Raw genomic sequence first — 21137 nt, forward strand, 5'->3', positions numbered from 1 at the left:
CCAGAATAAGAAAGGGCAGACATGTTAAATCAGTGGCCCTTCTGGAATATGTATGAGCAAAAATGGAGAAATGCAATACAAAACAGTACTGATTCACTCCTGTCTTCCTCTTGTCTGAAAACTGCTCTTTCCCAGTTGTGAATCTCTCTGAGAAACTGTTGCTTTCTGGTTTAAGAAGTGAACATCAGCTCATCCTAAAATTCCATGACTGGGTTAAGTTCAGAGCAATTCATTCACTTTTTGAGTAACCCAATTTATAGACGAATTAGGGCAGATATTTTGTACTATGGTTTGCTTTTGGAATGAAGACCAAACCTTCAGTACAAGTGGCAGAAAAGAAGAATTAACAAGATCCATCTTCCAGTTGTAAAAGATTTCACTGCTCTGTAGTGGATTTCATGCTATGCAGTTGCCATCTTGGGAAATGGCAAGAGACAGATCAAACAAATGGATCTTACCAAGGGAACAAGTGACACTTCTGCATAAGACCTGTAGAGTGTTATCAAGAAATTGCATGATTTTTGATTAACACACTTAATATTCAGGAATGGACTGAAAACAGACAGGTAATATAAAGCAGCAGCTTAGCTTCAAAACCACATTTGAAAATGACATTCATGAGGGTAATAAAGCTTACTACTAGGCACAGAACTAAGCCAGAAAATCTGGAACCAAGCATTCCCCTGGTTCAGGACATCTACCCTACCTTTCTTGCAAGCCCACGGATTTAACTGTTAGAGTAGCTGGATCTGTCTCCACTTTAATGTCCATTACACAGTCAAAGACTGGGGTCTCTGGTACAGGATCCAAGTCTAGGAAGTCATCCTCATTTTTATCTTCTGTCCACTCTGAGTACGTGAACGAAGGCTGCCGGCTCACAGATTGGCGTCTGTCCTCCTGGAGCGGAAAGGGGGGGTCTGGACGAGCTCTGAGCAGATGCCAAAACTGGAGGAAATAAACATTTAAAAAAAACCCTTTCTGGTTGATGCCAGTCCTTGCACACAGCTTAGAGGATGGGTCACAAGGACAGCATCCCAATTCATTATGATACATCAGAATTGGGTAGTATCAAAGAGGACAGGAACGTTCTATGCAGGAATAGCTTTGTAATGTGTTACAAGGATTCAAATCTGCTTTCAGCCACAGAGGTTTCCACAGAGCTGGTCGGGCTCAGGAATACAGCGGAAGCAGAATGTGCTTGTGATCATCACATGCAAGCCAACGTGACACCACTGCCCTTTTGTTCACTTGCTTACCTTTCACAGACTTGTTTACAAAATCAGAATGTACTATAAATACCTCTCCTCACTTAATGCTCTTTTTCACCTAAAATGCAGATACACTTGATTTAAGGTAAACAGAATTTTCCTGAGCTGCGCATCTTTGATAATCTGGCAGCCTAGTCTAAATTCATGTATAAGTCAATCATTTTTTGTAAGTCTAAAATTGGATGCAACTTGTTTTGAGTCTCAGAGCACCAAAATAATTTTTTGGCCATTAGTGAGGCATGTTTTGCAATGTAATTGTTAGATTTAAACATGATATAGTCATATAATAATAAATCCTGAGAAATTCTAGGACAAATGCGGTATTAAAATTTTGTATTATATACTAATTAGGGGTTTGAAATGGCGTATATCTAAGAAAATATTCTACCATATTGTTTTACATGGATGCGTGGTAGGCTGAATGATTTTGAGATATTATCATTTGATTGTTTAATCCTATGTACAGACCTCGGATAAAAAAGTCGAGTTCACTTCTGAATTCCAAAACCTGAAACATAAGGCCAATTTCATCCCTCCAGCGTTGAAGCAGGAGAAGCATCATTCAGGCTGAGTGTCATGAAAAGTGTCTTGCACAGACATGTACCCTTTTGAAACTAAGAAGAACGAGTTGCATTTTCCAAAGTAAGTTCTCTTCTGTACTTTTCTGTAATGGCTTTTAAGTGGGCAGTTGAAATTAGAGAATGTGCCAACAAAAAAGGTCATATTTTCAGCTTGCACAGGGTTTTCAGCAGAAATTTTTCCACCTGTCTTTACATACTCTTATTTTTCTGAGTCTACAGAATGAAAAGTGAAGCAAGTTTTCACTTCTGTCTACATTGAGTTTTAGAGATCGTTAGACTCTCACAAAAAAGCAGTATTCACTCAACAGTTACTGCAATCACAATGCTGTTGTTTCAGTTGATCAGAGCAAGCAGCAATTACAAAAGCAAAGAGAAACGTGACTGCTACATAATGTAGAAAATGGATAGCATCACCAATGCAAACCTCAAGCACGCTACCCAGCCTGTTATTTCCACTGTGACCAGTAAACGTCCAATACATTCTGGTGTCTGGACATTCTCAGAGAAGCACGTCAAACTTTAGCTGAGATCTACTCTCTTGAAGAATTTGCTCCATGTGTATCATAGTCACAGACTGCCCGATGCAAAAAAGAACTAAATTTTATCATGTGCACAGGCAAGACAGAGCCCCAGTTCTTTTCATATTTCTTCTGAAAATCCTTTTCTCTGTATGGTTAGGTGTCCCAATAGTTATTGCTCTAAGAATAAGGCAACAAAGTAGCTCTATAAACAGGCATTTCTCCTCCCTTTTCTAGGTAACTGCTAGGGCTTTAGTGTAAGTAACCACAGTTACTGAATAAGAAAATACATAAGGTGTTTTAATTGATATGCCACCTAGCATGCATGGTAGCGAGGGACTAGTGGGTCAGCTCCATCTATAAAGAAAGAAGAGTACATTTAGGAATAAAAAAATTAATTATAACGGCACTCTTCAATGTAAAACACCTCTTCAATGTAAAACACCTCTTCAATGAGGCTTCTAGGCAGCACATCACTTAAAAAACCACTGGAAAAACAGCAACAACAAGAAGCAAAATGAAACAAAAAATCCTTAGTTGAGACAAAGAAGAAAACAGTCTTCATGCAACTGTCTGTTGTCTACGAGGCTAGTATTTCAGAAATCCTGCTTAGGTACATCACTACATCATTTCCAGTGTTCTGCTAATGACTATTTTACACTTATTCCCTAAACACTGGCAAAGAGACATTTTCAAATTGCTGCTCAGCATGACCTGCGAAGAGAAGGAGACCAAGATAATAAGCAGGAAGAGACCAGGTTCATATGCTCTCTGAACAGTTCCTCCTAATGTCACTATCAGAGAGAAGATACTGGGAAAGATGGACCATTGCTCTGACTGCACAGGACGTGTACTGTGTTCCAATGTTATAACTGCAATTTTAAGAGCAGCTACAGAGGTGATACCACAAGATATGATGGCCACAAGCTGCAGAATGGGAAATTAAGATCAGACATTAAAATAAACTTCTTCCCCAAGCGTGCCACATGGTTAAAGCATAATATCTAGATATCTAGAGAGGTGATACATCTCTTTCCCTGGAGGTTTTCAAAACCCATGTAGAAAAGTGTTTGGCTACCTTACTAAGTGTTGGCAGCAGCCCCGTCTCAAAACCAGATGTTGGATTGGCAAACTCAACTCCAGATCTCCCCTCCAACTAACCTGTGATTCTAAGATATAATTGATTATACTGCATATCAGTCCAACTGCATGCACATTGCATGGCTTCAGCTTCCTGAGTGGCCTGAAAATATTCTACTATAAGGACAGGAGGTGATTATTTTCTACCTGCATTTCCATCCTAACAGAACAGTGTAGAGGGATAAGAAATGTCATATTTAGTTATAGCTCCCTAAAATGAAAGAATTTTCCCCAGCTTTTCCATCTAATGCACACCTTTGTGACATTTACACAGTGGAGAAAAGCAGTGCAATCCTCCTGCTCCACAGTGGTTGTCAGTTAATTAGGTTAATGGTCATGCCACTAATCTTGTCCTGCACCTGGGGTCTTGGCCTATATCTATCTACAAAAGCATTACTCTGGTAGGTATACTGCTGCTCTGCAACAGCTCCTTCTACCACTTCAGTCAACAGATGCTCTGCATAAGGCAGCAATTTCAGATGGTTCCTTTACTGGACCACATGCCTTCTATTCTAAATGAAAACACTCAGCCCATCTGTAGATAGAGAAAATAAAAACCATCACTGTAATCCACAATTAATCAAGAAATTGAGTAAGGATAAACGTAGTCATGATTCCTCTATGTAAAGCATGCCACTAATTTTATAGAAATAGTCCTGAAGGTGTTGCTTTAAAATCATCCTGAGGATAACATCAATAACTTTCAGTAAACTAGACATTTTATAAAAACTCACTTGAAAAAGTGCATGAAACAGCTTGCACAGTACTGTACTTACCAGAGATCCAACAAGTAGCAGTCCTAGAGAAACTAAGGACAGCAGGATATACGATATCACAACATTCCCAATTCTAGTTAGATCCTGCAAAACAACAGAATTGATATCATGAAGTGCTTTAAGACACAGTATAACATCTGCATATGTGTTCTTGATATTTACCATTCTTGGATTTTCCATGTAGACTAATCATATCTGTGAAAGCTGCCAACACCACCAACAGAAAAATGCCAGGCTTTCAAGAAGATTCAAATTGAAACCACATCTTAAGGTGGTTTCCACTGTGAGGACTGTTGCAGAACAATGAACATGTCCTCACCTTATATATTCCCAAAATTGAGATTCGGAATCACTGTTGAATTTTGCAGCCTGGATCCGTGTTACATTGCCCCAGTCAATTTAATTTTATTCCCTGGCAGAATGCTTTGAACTATGTTTAGTACTGCTTCTGTGTTTATAGGTTCTTACATAAAAGCCAGGCACAGAGGACTTTGTCATCAGGTTCATTCACAGCACTTCACTTGCAGTGAAATTCACTCCACAGTTCTGGTCATATTTAGGCACATCAGAGTTCATCCTTACTCTCAGTACTATGTGTAAAATATGATTTTAATGAACTTTAGTGTGCAAGGAAATTTACTATTTCTGATCTACCAGTAACGCTAGAGAAAATTAATAGTTAAGAGCTCTTGTTTATTTAAATGTCAAATTTGTTTGACCTTACTGTTTTCAAGTCTAAATTTATATGGTGAGTAATGCTATAATAAATAATTTTTAAAGATATACATGAACATGTGCACAGAGGCACACTTGGGTGTTCTTGTGGTGCTTTCTACAAATCACTTTCCTCCATGCTGAACTCACAGAACATTCATTTTAAGTCAAAATCTTATAAATCAGTGATTTTATGCAAGAAAAAGAAATTGTTAATGATAGATTGACTGAAAATAAGAAATAAGCAGTGCTCTGTAACGAGCTTTGATTATGCATCATAGTAAATGCAACTGAGAAAGGACAAAGCACTTCTTTTAAATAAAAAGAGCAAGTGACATGCAGCTCAAACACTTAAGGGAATACAGAAAGCAGTCTCCACTGTACTTCAGCCACAAGAGGTACTGAGTAAGATTTCCTATTTGTACTGCATAGCTGCCTTTACAAAGATTACATACAATGAATCTAAACATTCTGAGGGCAATTATATTTCATCTGATTTTTGTCAGTAGCTGCTCACCACTTAATTAATGCTCTGTCCACAATAGCAAAATCTGCACTGGGTATAATTAACCCAGTAATTAATCAAATGAATCATACTGGTATCTGTGTCATTATGCCATGGTGAGAAGCTAAGCAATTTTACTGAGGTAGCCTTGTAGATGTAATTGTACGTGTACTCCTCATATACCAGAAATATTTTTACACGCACAGATAAGTTTTAAACTGAATAAAAACAGAATTTAGTGACTGAGCATTTCACAGTTTGCATCCTTTGTGTGGATTCATCCATTTCTTCCAAGAATTTAAGCTTCTATCTCTCCCAATAAAAGGAGTTCCACGCTCTCCCTTCATGCAGATGAAGCATTATAAGGCTGATCTCTCATTGGTTTGTTTCATTTGCAATAATTTGCACAGTAGGAAAAAAATTCCTATGTTTATCTAACATCATAGCCAAAAATCTGGCCCTGTTTTTTGAAGACAAAATACGGATCTATTTTCAGAAAACATTTTCCACTATTTCAGAACACACACACACAATGCACAATCACTACATTATTAGAAACACAGATGTATTACACATTTAGTCCAAAGACATAAGCATCAACTAAGGCTACTGACAACAACCATCCCAACAGAGAGATGAGCAAAGACACTTACCCCTCCTTGATCTGACAAAAACTGTTCAAATGGGGTAAGCAAGTAAAACAGCATGTCAAAGGCATTCTGAGCTGCTGAGATGGTCCCATAAGTGCTGTACCACAGCATCATGCAGAGAAGCTGTGCAATCAATCAGACAAAAACATAATGAGTTCTCCTCATTATACATTTCTTTTCAAGACTGCATAATTAACTAATTTACTTGTCATTGAGTTTATGTTGATCATCATTGTTGCTTTAAGAATTCAGGTATTTTCCAGACTCTAACTTAACAAAAATAGAAAGATCGAGTGATAAATGCTCAGCCAGCATGATCTAGATGCTTATCAATGAGAACAGAAAGCTTACTCTGATCTACACTAGCAAAATGACTGTACCTCTAAAGAGCAATGATCCCTCTGACTTCTGAATTTTCAGAATTACTACTTTTAAATCAAAACTGGAATTCAGTGAACTTTTTATATTATTAAAATGTGTATCTCACACTATGCAAAACTTTCACAAATAGCCTTGTCCAAATACTTATCCCCATAAAAACACACATACTGAAGCATTTCATTTCAATCACTTAAGGTTGCCGTATACTACACACTTAACACAAAATAATAAAAGCAATAATATTATATTTAATGCTCTCACAGAACTCACTTCCTATCTCAAAAGACTTTAAAAAGGATGCACTACTCAGACCATTTTTCAACGAGACTGTTATTTACCCTCATATAGATCAGTTGCAGAAGATTCATCTGTTGTGAGATGGTGAGATTTTTAAAAGGGAAGAGAATGAGACAAGAGACTGGGAAACCCAAAGCAGGGGCTGTTAGCAAAGAAAGGGTGAGGCAGGTGGCTGCAGAAATAAGACAACTACAGTTAAATCCACGGTTATGTCCGCCATGAATCCTACAAAGCCAAGAAAGCTTATAAGAAGCGTCCCATCATTTCAAAGCGACAAGAAGCTTCCTTACCAGTATCTGAGAGAGGACAAACAGATACATGCTGTCTCCAGTCATTAATCCATTCCACCAGGCAGCCCAAGCAAGCAGTGCAGTTTTCTGGGTGGTTTTCAGCGACTGCTCCTTCCTGTTCAGCTGTTCTTGTTGCTCTTGAGTTTCACCCATTGACTCCATCACAGCTGGATTGTAAAGACCTTCACATGAAAACAACATGTGCAGGGAATGAATAGCACATAACCCTGCAGCCACTGCGAATGCTGCTGGAGCTATTGTTTTCCTAAAGACGATGGGTACCTCTCAGTTCTGCATCAGTAAGTGCAGCTCAGGGTTGCGAGCGTCACAATCTATTAGCATAGCTGTATTCACCTGCCTTTGTCAGAAAAAAGCGAGTGTGGGTGGATAAATTATTTTCCTCTTTCTTTCCAGAGGGGCAGATCCTAGGCTTTGTTGTTAATGCATTCTCATTTACATTGCTGCACCTTTTTGTTTTCTACTCTTAAAGTAACCATCTATCCTACTTTCTAGTTCCAGCCACATGGTGGCATTTTGTTCCTCACTGCCTCAGTTTCTTCCTTTCCCATTATTTCTCTTTGCCTAATGTGATTAAAAAATTCTGAGATAGAGACTCATGCTCACATGTGTCTTCGTAGCTCTGGGTTTTTGGCTAGGTGTCCCATGGCACTAATAAAGGACAAATTATAATAACCTACTTTTTGGCTGGATTTGTATCTAGGAGTTATTTGATAACACTGCAGTGCTATTTCATTTAATGGACATATGCATTGGTGCGGTGAACTCCTCAGCAGCATTATTTTAAACATAATGCATAGACAATAATTAAGATAATAATTAGATAAAAGATCAGACCCATCTGAAGTAAGTACTAGTGATCTACATCATTCCACGTGAGCAAAATCTCAAGGTTGCTCTATCCACAATATTATCCTTAAGCCAAAGCAAGCCATGAGTGCCCCAGGTAATGGCAACATTGTTGGCCTTCCTGTGGTTTGTGGAGGTGAGGTTTCTACCGAATGCTTCCTTCAGGTATTTCTCTCCATGTGTCAGAATAGTCATAATGTCAGAAAAGCATTCATAAATGAGGCACAACTCTAATTAGGCAAATGAAACATTCATGGCATCAGTCTGGACATCGGTATGACAAAGATTCAGGAAAATGCACTGTTTAATCTCTAAATCATGACAGCGGACAGGAGCACGGGCTTTTAATTTCTAAGAGATTCTTATTCCCACTCTGAGGCTGTTTTCTCACCCTTCACTGAAATAGACCTTATGACATCCCTGCATAAATGAACAAGGCACTTGGGAAACATTAATGATTTTCTACAATGCTCTCTATTCCCTTAGCTGCCCCAAACCAAAAAGGTCGTCAGTGTGTACTACCCAGTACTTATGCAAGACATCAGGTTACTTGTTTCTTCTATTCAAACTATCTCCACTCAGTTTGTGATGGGGAATAGCCTAAGAAGGCTGTGAGGGGTCTAAGTGGTTCTGGGTAGTTATTTTCACCATCTTTTTGCAGGTATTTCTTGGGAAGTATGAAAATGCACATCTAGATACACACACTCAGCTATACAAGCTGTACACCATAGGTATATGTGGAATTAACTGATAGACTATTAGCCAGGGAAGACTCAGCACAGCAATCATCACCAATACCATCTTTTTCATATTAAACATATGTCAATAAAACACGGAAATAGATGAAAGTAAAAAGGTAAAAATAGACAACAACAATTCCAGCCTGTATTTCTCACAGTGGTAAATTTCTCTTCACTTTCATCTGTACACCTCAAATGCTGGAAGACATGAGCTATGAAGTAGCACTTGTTAATAAAAAGCAGGCAGTTTGTGGAATACAGCTGAAGAGGTCAAGGGAAATCTGTGTCCATCCCTCAGGGTCCAGCCAGTAACGAACGGAGTCTGACGACACCCCCTCCAAGAAACGTACAGAGCCCAGATACAGTCCTTTTTGTCCACAGACACTGACCACCCATTTAACATCCCTGATACCATGACACATAGAGCTAAACTCAATGACTGCCAAGATGACAACATAGCAGACATGTCTCTAGTCATGGCTGCCTAAACACCTTCAATGTTGACAAGAACAAAGGGGAAAACCCCCGTTACTATCTGTCAGTTTTTTTCTGGTTTTGCTTGTTTGTGGAATGGTCATGTTCTGTTTTGCAACTAGAAGTTGAAATTTAGCGGGGACAGAAAATTGATGCTAGAAATTATTTTTGCCAACCATGTAGGAAGACATTCACGTGGCTGAGATAAACATACAGAATTGTCTATCTAAATACTTTATTGTGACTTCGAGTCTCTAACCTTCTGTTTTTACCAAACACGTTTTAAGTCCTACTTTTCCTCCATCAGCATTAAATAATGCACCTCAGTCCATGAGCATGGCTGATAAACCCATTAATTTACTGTTTTTCTAAGCCTTTGTGATGGCTTTTGTTGGATGCACTTTCCAAAAGCTTCACTAAAATATCTGCAAAGCAGAAATAAAATACCTTTTGGAAGACATCCAGAGAACACAGATTCCAAGCTCAGCTTTCAACTCTTTCTTATAAATTCATAATGTTTCAAAGACTTTTTTTTTAACAGACCAAAACCTCATTCACTTTGTTATGCAGGTAAATAGAGTTTCTACATTTCGTACCTGTTAGAGCCTGAGATTTTTACAAGGCCACTTCTGCCTAAGTTGGAAACAGAACCCTGACACTAAACGATGATGTTAAGGCCACTTGACCACATGCTTTTTGGAACAAAGACGTCAAAGTTAGGGAGGTTCTGGATCTGTAATCATGGAGATCTATGCCCCTCCAGAGCCAAGAAGCTTAATTTCCAGAATTCCAGTGTTGTCTAGCAACAGATGTACAATTGTAGGAGTCATGTTCTTATGGCTGCCCAATAGAAGTAATCTATTGTCCTTCATATCATTTCTACTCTGAGGTAGAAATCTGCTCCATGAACCTAAGAGCCAAGGACTCCTGCTCTGCTGAAACGTTATTGTTTATCTGCTGCCAGCAGTTTCCTTTCACTAATACAGTAAAAATAAATAAATAAATAAATAAAAATCAGACACACCAAGTCAAGAACACAAATAATGGAGAAATGTCAGAATCCGTACATATTATGATAAACATACATATTGAGATTATTGTCTTCAGCAAACAAAGAATTAAAACTGGATTCATTCAAGTTCACTAAAAAACCCCAAAAATTACGATTCCAAATCACAGAAGATCTTTACAAACATAATGATGCCTACCTAAGATTTTGTACTGATTTAACTATATCAGCTTTAAATTATATTTCAATTATCAAACTTGATATCACAATCCTATATTGCTGTATTATTTTCTCTAGCAGACTATAATTTCTTTCACTGCACTGTTTAGGTAATATGAATGAGATATCAACAAAGGTCAGTGTGAAGGTCTTGAGACAGCTGATAAGCAGTCAGCAAGCTGTAAGCAGCTCAACTGCACTGTCCCATGCATGCATTATGTTTGAGGAGGATCCATGTCCCTCCAAACCTGCCTACATCTTCATGACAGCTGTGTTTGGCAAGAATTCACACTGAACAATGGGTCTGGAGTCAGGAAGCATTGATAACCACGAATGTGCCGGCTATGCCTCATAGTCAGCAAAATTATCAACATTGTATATCACAGACCTAAATCTACATATAGCCTCTCCACCTTTGAGTATCCACACGCAATAATCCATTGAAATTATTGTCTCAGATTTCCATCCAGCTGCTAGGGAGACCTGCCATCAATTAGAGAATAATAAATGAACGCGTTCTACTGAGATGAGCCAGCAAAGATCATTTTCACAGGCACTGAAACGGCATATGCAGGACATAGTCCTGGCTATGCACTTCATATATCCTGTTAAATCTGAAAGTCATGAGACACTGATTGCAGGGAAATCCAGATACTGTCAAGACACTTCTAAGATGAATGAACTGCTTCAGAGTGCACGTGAACATGATGTAGCTTGCACTGGAGTACAATAGAACAACTCATCCACTCACGAAACAGAGCTCTAGGATAAAGATACCAGTTCAGAGGACATTCTCTGTTTTGCTTGCAACATGATGTATGAGAAGGATGAAAACAGAATAATAAGCTTCTGGACCAAGAAACAAACATTTCTTTTGCACTACAATAGTACGGGAGAAGGCAGATACGAGGAAAAAGTATTGTACTTACATAGCAGAAAACTTGTGTACTCACATTCCTGTCTCCACAGGAAATCAGCTGTGAGGTCACTAACCTACAACTCAAACTTTTACTAAACTTCTTTACAACCTGGTAATCTCACACATTAAGTAGATAAACATAATGGCTGATGTCATAACTCTTTATAGATGTATACAATTCACCATATGCAGGAAAGGCTGCTTTTCCTTCACATCCTCTGCATTCTTAAGTCATCTGACAAGTTACGTTAAAAACTACGCTCAAGATCCAGTCAGCTGTGTTGAAAGCAGTGGGAATACTATTTCATACTCCTGTAGTAATATTAAGAATGCATCTCTTTCTACCTCCTCTATTATTGATTTTCTTTGTACCGTCTCCACTAAGATACTTCTACTCTATTTGATCACTGATCTGCTGTGTTTTCAAGTGCCTCATATTCTTACCTTTCCCAAATAAATAATAATAAAAAAATATATAATAAAGAATAAAAAAATCACTGGAAGAGCAGCATGTAGGCCCTAAAAGTAGCCCAATTAGGACCTGCAAAGAATAACAACCTCTAGAGCACCTTATAATTACCTGCTACTGCATTCCTGGAGTTAGAAGGGATTTACAACAATGTCACTCAAGTAAATACCTGTAATTCCACTCTGGAAAAGAGTCCAAATTCTAGCTGCCATGAAACTGTTATTGCTACATCTTACGTTTGTAGTGCAAAACCACACAGAGAGCTATTTTGGAAGACACTATGCAGCTTAACTCAAACACTAACTTTAACAGATACACGTATGTGTCCAACTCTGTAAGGCACCCAGGTAACCCCAAAAACCCTTCTGCATCTAACTGGAAGCCAGTTAGATTTATCTAACACTTTAAAGAGAACAAACTGGAATCTCATATTTCATTCTTTTCTGTGACAGAGTCTATAGAGACAAATCCAAGTAAGAGGTCCAAACAACTGTAGCTACCACCTCTGACAGAACACAGAGAAATGGAAAGCTCACTGGGACTCAATCTCTTACGTAGTCACAAGAATTCAGCTTTTGATTTCCAATGCTTTTTGTTTGCATTAAGCGTATCTGCTCTGCGCCATTACAGTTATCTGGGCCAAGCTGTAGGCATTCACAGATAAGTGGGGAACAACTGAAAATGTGTAACATCAAGGGATTCTACGTGGGAAAGATGCACACTTTTGCTAGAATGATCACACTGGAAGTTACCAAGAGCAGTGGTATTTAATTTGGTGTGTTTGGCTCCTAACTTGATATGCCCATCGAGAGAACGGAAACTGCTCTGGGCTCTTAATGACACTGTTTCAGGTTCTCCACAGATTCAAAAAAATACCACCCCATGAAGCTGGGCTGACTGTGTGTGTGTCTGCATGCACACATCACCTGCATCAGCTGAAAATGAAAGAGTTCATCTGTTCTTTGAAAGATCAAACACCAGAAGAGAAGTTTGTGGAAAATGCTGTGATGACTATGCAAACCACAGATTTCAAACCAAGCCTGTAGTATGTTCACAAATACAAAGTGCCTGTCTCTTATTGCTTAGTCTGTGAAGAACCGTGCTTCAGTTCTTCCCTCTGAATGAAAAACACAGAAATTGATGATAAAATATCTCCCTTTTCTGTACCATTACAAAAACAAAAACACCCCAAACCTTATACACTGCATTGCCCCTCTCAAACATTAGGGAAATGTTTACCATTATATGATAGCAGATAATCCCTAAAAAGCATAATTTTCCCTTTGCATTTGATTGCCTGTGAGTGGTAGTTAAAGCATTTAAAAGCCAGTAGCTTTCATTCTGAGAAAGGCTGATATTCACTGAAGTTCTTGAGACAGAAGTGCAGAAAGGGAAACGGCTATTTTCTACTAGTCAGGTAAAGCACAAGAGATTTGCACACTTCAAGGCCAGTTAGTAGAATACTGCTTAAAGCAAAATGATGACCAAAATGCAGAGACACATCAAAAGAAAAGAAAACAAGGAGAAAAGTCAAACACAAAAGCAATCAAACCATGCAGCAAACTGAGTATTTCTAGTTCACCATGTCTCCCCTTTCACTGGTAAGGTTTTTTAAATGACTTTTAGACAAATTTCTTCTCTACTTGAGATAAGTTCTGTTAAAAGAATACACAGCCTTTTCCCTGCTAGTGAGCTGCAAAGCTCCATCCATAAATGGCTTATTCTCATATCTGAAAGAACAGGAATCTGCTACCAGAGTGTGCAGGGAGAATAGTTGCCTTTCCACTCAGCAGCTCCCTGCTGAACTGTTGAGTCACACATTTTCTCTGCATTCATTTTCACACTGCTCCCACTCAGTCCACCTGCCACTTCATCTGGAATGGGTGGGAGGAGAAAAAAAGAGGTTAAGCAAGAAAAAAATGTTCACCCAGGACCATTATTACTATACTGCAGGGTCATGTACATGAGCAAGCCTGCTAGCTGCTAGATAGGGATGGAGAAAAGAATCATCAGATTGCAACATAAACTGCTTCTCTCTCTTCTTCTTCCACAAGAGATTGGTCAGCGAACAAATGGCAGATCTCATCTGATTCCCAATCACTCACTGATTAAATGCCCCTGCTGACTTGTTCTGTTAATCTGGGGCTTCATATCAAACTTAAGGCTTTCCTCCTTTTCTCTGACTTTTCAAGATGGCTGTGATTTTTTTTTTCCTCAACGGTTCAACAGACACTGCGAAGCAATTGCCTGGCTGTCACAGTGAACTGCCACAATGACAAGTGCCAATACCTTCTGGATAGATCCCAGCTCCGAAGGTTTTCTTTAGCTGAGCTGCTGCATGGAAATGTCAATCAGTTCCAATTTCTTCTTTAAACTGAATAATACGAAGAGAAAAATCTTAGCCACTTTTTCATGATTGATTTCTATGAAAGCTACAACAGAAGTCAACACCACTTACTTTCTGATAAGTTTCAGTGTGAAAAAGAGACTTACCAGTGATGAGATACCTGTTTATCATTGCTATCCTGGGTACAGGTGTATGGGTACTATGTTAGGTAGTACAGTTAGGTAGTACAGCTAAACAGATACATTTAAAGAAATATTATTTCCATATTAATTTAAATGGATTTTTAAACACTGCAATTTTTGATGTCACACAGAAAAAAAAAATAAAATCCCAGAAGATCCAGTTTCAGAAGTTGTTCCAAAAAGCACCTCTGAAACTGACTTTCAGACTAAACCAGGATAATTGTGAAGCACCACCTGGAGTACATCCAGGCCTGGGGACCCCAAGTCAGGAAGGATATCAAGCTTTTGGAAAGGATCCAGAGGAAGCTCACAGTGATCATCAGAGGGCTGGAACAACTCTCCTATGAAGACAGACTGAGGGAACTTGGTTTATTCTGTCTAGAGAAGTTTCAAGGAGACCTCAATTACAACCTTTCCATATTTAAAGGGAGCTATAAAAAGGAAGGAAATCAACTTTTTACAAGGATAGAAAGTGATATGACAAGGGGAAATGGTTTTAAACTACAGAAGAAGAGATTTAGATTAGATGTCAAGGGGATATTTTTCACAGAGACAGAGGTGAAGTGCTGAAAAAAGACCACCCAGAGAGGCTGTGGGTGTCCCATTCCTGGAGGTGTTCAAGGCCAGGCTCAATGGCACCCTGGTCAACCTGATCTAGTGCTTGATTTAGTGGCAGGCAACTCTGCCCATGGCAGAGGTGTTAGAACTAGATAACCTTTGAGGTCCCTTCCAACCCAAGCCATTCTGTGATATAATTCTATGATTCTCAGACTACCCAGTAGAAAAATTAAGAACTAGATAATTTTGTTTTCTAAGGCAGATCTAGTGCTTGAGAAAATAAGACTGTTTCACTTGTGAGAAAGTCTCTTCTTTGCAAATGTTTGCGCCCTTTTCTTGGTAATTCTTCTGGTTCTTCTTCCCAATCTAAGAGTTTAGTGACATCGTTTCAATACGCCTTTCTGTATGAACTCTTCCCTAAGTTCATCTCTTGGGCTCATCGTTTGGTTTGAGAAATAGTTCATGAAAAAATATGACAGAGGGGAAAAGAAATACACGAAAGAGAAAAGCAAAACTCAAAAATGTTCTCAAACTTCCTTGCTTCTGTAAATCTGTTGTTTCAAATAAATTAAAGAGTTTCTCTGGTCTATGAAGTCATTGCTGAAGAGGGAAGGATGCATTCTGTCATCAGAGACTTTGTTGCAGTGGAATGGTGAGACTCAGAAACCTTGTTTGGGCTGCTGCCAAACTCTTCCTGCCTTAGGTAAAATCAGATACTCAAAACAGCACTCCTCCCAAAGGCAGAGCCCTGCACGATGCTACTGGCTGCTTAATATAACAAGACCATCTAGTATGATAAATTTATCATCTGGTAATTCTTGGTCATCTCACCCGATCTCTAGTCTGTAATCATTTACATTGAAGTTGAAAGGGCAAATCAGCTCACAACACCCTTTGCTGATAAGAATCTAGCTCAGGTGTAAGCCCTTCTTACACAGGACTGAAAGGAAAGTTCTTTGCTCTATCAGCTCTTTGCTCTAGAAAGAGAGGCCTTTCAGTTCAGCAAAGATGAAACACTAGGAACCATCAGAAATAATGGATTGTTAAATAAAGGAACCAAATGGAAAGTATATGATAGCTACTGTACCATCTGCTCGGGTCTCATTTTCCTCCAGTACTGTATATAAATCACTATGCTTCTACTGATAGTGGGGGAGTTTCTCTGAATTTCTAATGGAAAGTTAGTTATGCCCTTGCCCTCACATAAATCTTACTCCCACTATTAAATCAAATACACAAGAGATCTTTCCTGAAAGATCTACTAATTCTCACAGGTCTTACGGAAAGGATGTGTTGTTAAGCAGCGTCCTTTTCTCCTGGGAAACCTGTCAAGTTAAAAGATATACTATTTCTCATGGCAGTTAGGGCTCCTAGAGCAGTGTTTGGTTCAAAACAATTAAAATATTAAATAGTGTCAAATTACTGCACTTGAAAAGTGAATGCAGACCCTTGGTGGGCAGGGGCTGTGAATATTAACTTCCATCACACCCACACGTAATTAGCATTCGCTATCTTTCAATCAGGGCTCTATTCAAAGCTTCTTTTGTTGGTTTTTATTTTCTGTACAAGGCTTTCTCCTTTTTATCCCTATTAACCCCTTTACAGAAGTTCTTTTTGATTACTGCTTAACAATTGACTGCATTTTTGAAACATGTATAAAAAACCATTTCTTTGATATGGTGTTTTCTTCAAAGTTTTTCAAGTGCATGGTAATAAATGTCGTCTATTTTTTTTTGAGGGAGAAAGTGTGGGGAGGGGGAGGGGGGCACGTATTTGAATTTTTACAAGCACACTGCAAGTTGACTTTCAGCTGAGTTCGTGTCCCAGTCAGAAAACACCATTTAACAGCAAAAATTGAAATGCACAAAGCAGCTCTGTAATTCTATAGCTCAAGATCTACTGCTTAGACTACTAATGGATCAGGCTTGCATGGGCAACATAGCTGGGAAGAACTGTCAACAGTGCAAGAAAAAATGCAGATTTAGCTGCATAGGGTTTAATCCTCTTTCGAGGCAGAATAATCAACTCTCCCAGCTCAAATCCAAATGATCGCTTTCGTGCCTTTTACCACAGCAGGCACGTCCAGCCCATGGGCCACATGCAGCCCAGCACAGCACACGGTGCAGCCGGGCACTCACCCTGCACTGTCATGGCGACCCTGACCATCATGGGCTCTGCCCCATTGAGTGGCTCAGCCTGGCCCTGGGGCGTGCACCCATTGCTCACCAACACCAAACATGAACGTGCAATTGGCACTGCTGATGAGCCGAAATGGGGGGGACACAGGGAGGGCACAGTGAAGTGCTAGCTCAGGTTATGGCAAATAACTTTATATGATTTGAGACACTGGCTAAACATAGTCCTGTGAACAGTGAAAAATACGCAGCCTGGTTTTCAGTTTTGATTCAAGAATTTGAGAACAGGTTACAAGATAGTCAGAAAAATCATTAAAGTTTTGGTATATTTGCAACTTCATTTCAAGTTGACAAATACTTTTTTGGAAATGAATGTATAGTTGCAATTGGATGTTCAATTAAAAAAAACCCGTATCTGATCATGTCTCTTTAACAGACTTTTATAATAGAAAAATACCCCTTATCTTCTCATCCCTCATCTGCCTCAATCACTTCTTATTCATGTCATTGCTTTTTGATAGTACTGAAGCATGAGAGAAGGGCCCCACAGCAAAAGATGAGAAAAGAGCTTCACAGGAACTGGAGATAGAGATAGCTTCCAGAAGCAAATATGTAGAGGTTGTTAGAAGAATGGTGATTGCAGCCACTGGCACTGAGACAATGAGGGGGATAGAGAACATAAAGTTAAGAGTTTGAGAACAGCCCAGGACGCCCAGCAGGGAGGTGATGAGATGTCCTAGAACTGGAGGCTAGTTCTAGGACTGCTAGTTCTAGCAGGCTAGAACTGGATCTGGGGCTGCCCCTCCTGCAGGGTCAGAAGTTTACAGTGAGAAAGACTACGAGCCTTCGTGAGGAAGACTATGTCTCTTCATCCCAAGACCACCAGGAGACGACCCCCATGTACACATGTGGGACGGGGAGGATCTGCATGCTAATGGGTTCTCAGAAATCTAATGAATATGTATCCGAATTCCTAGAAACAATTATGTATTAGTTCAGCCTATACTTTCTCCTCACCATGTGCAAGTCAGGCGGATCTATCCCCCTTGCACCCAGCTTATGTGCACCACTGAAATAAACATACCTGCTCTATATCCTTAATCTGCTATAGAGTTTGATCTCTGCACGTCAGGTACAAAAAGAGTAAAATTTCATCAGAAATCTCTGATGAGCTCACTAAGAATTGCTACCACTTCCATCGAATCAGACATTTGTGCATCAGATTCATAAAAACAAGGTCCCATATCCCACCAGTTTTATGTTTCTGTTGCTTTTTTTTTTCTTTTTTACAATTTTAGTAAGAACACCCATGAACTGCACGATATGCTTAAAAGGGCCTCAATGCATACAAAAACAAGCAAAATACCAACAAAAAAAGCTGCAATAATTTTATATCAGTCAAACAGCTCAGTGGTACTAGAGCCAATTAGAAATTTAAAAGAAAAGTGCATTCTGGTTTCACACACTTCTGAAAATATTTGATCTTGCTAATACCATCATTTGTACTGGCATTAGCACACTTGTATTTACTCACAAAAGCATATTTCTTCTTGCATGCAAAGAACTTCTACAGCTGTAATGCAAATACCACTTTGCATTTCTAATTTCTTTTGAGCTACATCTTAGCCTGCTGTCCCATAGGTCTCGTACCCATCTCCTGCTCTGGGGTATGACATTGATGCCAATATGAAGGCAATATGCTGGCCTCCTGCCAAGTTCAGACACAATGATTTTAACTTTTCATTCACTTAGATATAGCCCTGCTGTACTAAGTGACTAAAATTGTATGCCCTGGAGCCTTCAGCAAAAACGTTTAGGAAAGCCACTATCACATTCAACATTTATTCCAATGACATACTCTTCCCTAGCAAAGTAAATCATATCAAGAGCAGACTTAACAATCCTCTTCAGTCACAAATCTTATATATGCCTCAAGGGTACTACTGCAAGGGTACTGCTGCATTTCACTTTCTTTCATGGATTTTAAAAGGCTATGCTTGAACTGGTTAGCTTCCTCAAGAAACAACTGTATGATTTGGAAATTATCATTTATGCTCCAGAATAATCACTTGGTTAGTTAGGAGCACAAACAGCTAGAAACAGGATGTCCACACTTAATTTTATCTCTATTACCACTTTCATTATGGGCACAAATGCAAAACCTACAAAATCAAATGCCATTGCTTCCAGTTCTGTATTCTCCTACATCTGTAATTGCAGAATCTTCAAGTTAGGGACACGGTGAGATGCATAACAGTCCCATTAACCTCTCCTAACGAACCACATAACAGCACAAAATCAAAGACTACTCCTAGAAGAAGGTAGTAGTTCACTGTGTTTATTTATGTTCAATCTACAAGAGCGTGTGTGTGTGTATGTATATATATAGTGCTCATCACATAGATGCACAGCTTTAAGCAGCTAACAAAACCCACAAAAAGCCCCAACAGTTTGCCTTTTCATCCTCTTCCCTGAGATAGAAACGTGCACAGGGCAATGTTTTGTCTAGATATATAAACACACACACACAAGTTGTTATGGATCTATGTCAGAGTAGGTGAGAAAAAAAGCACATGCTTATGATAAGTTTTGCAATTATTCTGGGAGAATTTTGCACCACTCGTCTGTAGTCAAGAGCTTCACTCCCTCTACAAAACAAATTAAAGCAGTGAAAATCTTGCAGGTGCCTGCATCCCAAAGTTTTGTTTGATCCAAGAAGATGTCAGCCCCTTACATGTCACTGCCTCATGCCAACCTATCTTAGCAACAGCTGACATTAACCAGTAGGTCCACAAGGCTGTAAGCAAAGCTGTGTGAAGACACCATTTTGGATCTGGGTCCTGCATCAATGTTGCATGTCTGCTTCCAGCTGGTACCAGATAGCCTATAGAGTTTTGTTCTGTACACCAGCAATCAGTGTGGACGTGCTCTTGGTTACCTTGGACCGAGATCATTCTGAAGAGGATTTGAATGTGATTTGATGTTCCAAAAGCAGGCAAAACACCTGATGTTTTTGTGAGAGGCAGAGCTATCAAGGAGGTATGCTGTTAAAATCTCACATTGCTACAGGTATCAAAGGTCTCACACCATTTCCCTATTCTGAAGATGAAAGAACAACAAGTCATTTTACCACCTCATCTACGCAACACAAATTTGAGCTGTTCAAAAACCTTGTTTTATCATGTCCTAATCAGGACATTTTTATTTTTTTCAGGAGCTCCTCATTTCATAATATTTATAATACAGGTCATCACAAAGGCAACAAGTATATCCTAATGGAGTGGAAGTCATCCCACTGTTTTGTTCCAATGCTGAAAGTGCTGTGCCAGCTTTCCGTGATGTTCCTGAAAACATGGATTTAATGTATTTTGAAGTACACATAGTCAATCACCTACCATAGTGCACTCTTAATGATATGTGGCTGCTGGTATGTGTCAATATACCTCTCATCCACACCACTGTATTTCTGCTATTCTATCCGGAGTACTCCATTTGCATTAACAGATGACAGATTCTTCATACTCTTCTCACACTTAGATGCACACTTTTCTTCTACAAACAGTAGAAGAAAATCTGTACTAAACAATCTTGGAATTCATAGCTTTGAGGACAAATGCAGAACTTTCCATACCTTTTCAAACTCTGTTTTCCACAAGGGTTAGATTCTAGTTAGATTCTACTTAAAGATTCTTTTTTTTTCTTTTTTTCCCCTTGTAATTCTCAACTCCTGGTAACAGATATGCATAACATATTCTTTACACCACTTTTACTGAAGATGGCATTAATTATGCTGGGAACATCATAAGCAGAATGGACAAGAAAGCTTAAAGAGCTTAAAGAAAGATTTTACGACTGGCTCAGGCAGAAGTGCTGTGATCTACAGCAGATACGATAAATGGGGACACAGAAGATTAATCAAGATCTCAAGTTCTACCTTTTTTCTTCTTTTTTTTTTTTTGGAGGGGGGGGGGGGGGCTGATGTAATTACAACATTGCAGTCCACGTACTTACCTTTTACCTTTACAGATCTTGAAATAATCTTGCCAATTGAAAAGCTATAAAATCACCAAATTCACACATTTCCACTAGAAATAGCAA

At 39.0% G+C, this 21137-nt stretch overlaps 1 protein-coding gene across 10 annotated transcripts in view; it reads right to left on the reverse strand.

Annotated features, from left to right (window-relative positions):
• Window positions 1–21137, reverse strand: part of PTPN5 (protein tyrosine phosphatase non-receptor type 5) — a 107355-nt gene that overhangs the window by 50135 nt on the left and 36083 nt on the right. For all 10 annotated transcript variants that reach the window (XR_007377607.1, XR_007377606.1, XM_048948038.1 and 7 more), the window contains 4 exons: window positions 7121–7302; window positions 6156–6275; window positions 4284–4367; window positions 707–945 (listed from right to left, as the gene is read on the reverse strand). Coding sequence is in view for 8 of the 10 variants with exons in the window: in XM_048948038.1 (XP_048803995.1) it covers window positions 707–945; window positions 4284–4367; window positions 6156–6275; window positions 7121–7282 (605 nt within the window). In the remaining 2 variants the exon portion in view is untranslated. The remainder of the gene's footprint in view (window positions 1–706; window positions 946–4283; window positions 4368–6155; window positions 6276–7120; window positions 7303–21137) is intronic.

This window comes from Lagopus muta, chromosome 6 (genome assembly GCF_023343835.1).
Source record: "Lagopus muta isolate bLagMut1 chromosome 6, bLagMut1 primary, whole genome shotgun sequence".
Lineage (NCBI taxonomy): Eukaryota > Metazoa > Chordata > Aves > Galliformes > Phasianidae > Lagopus > Lagopus muta.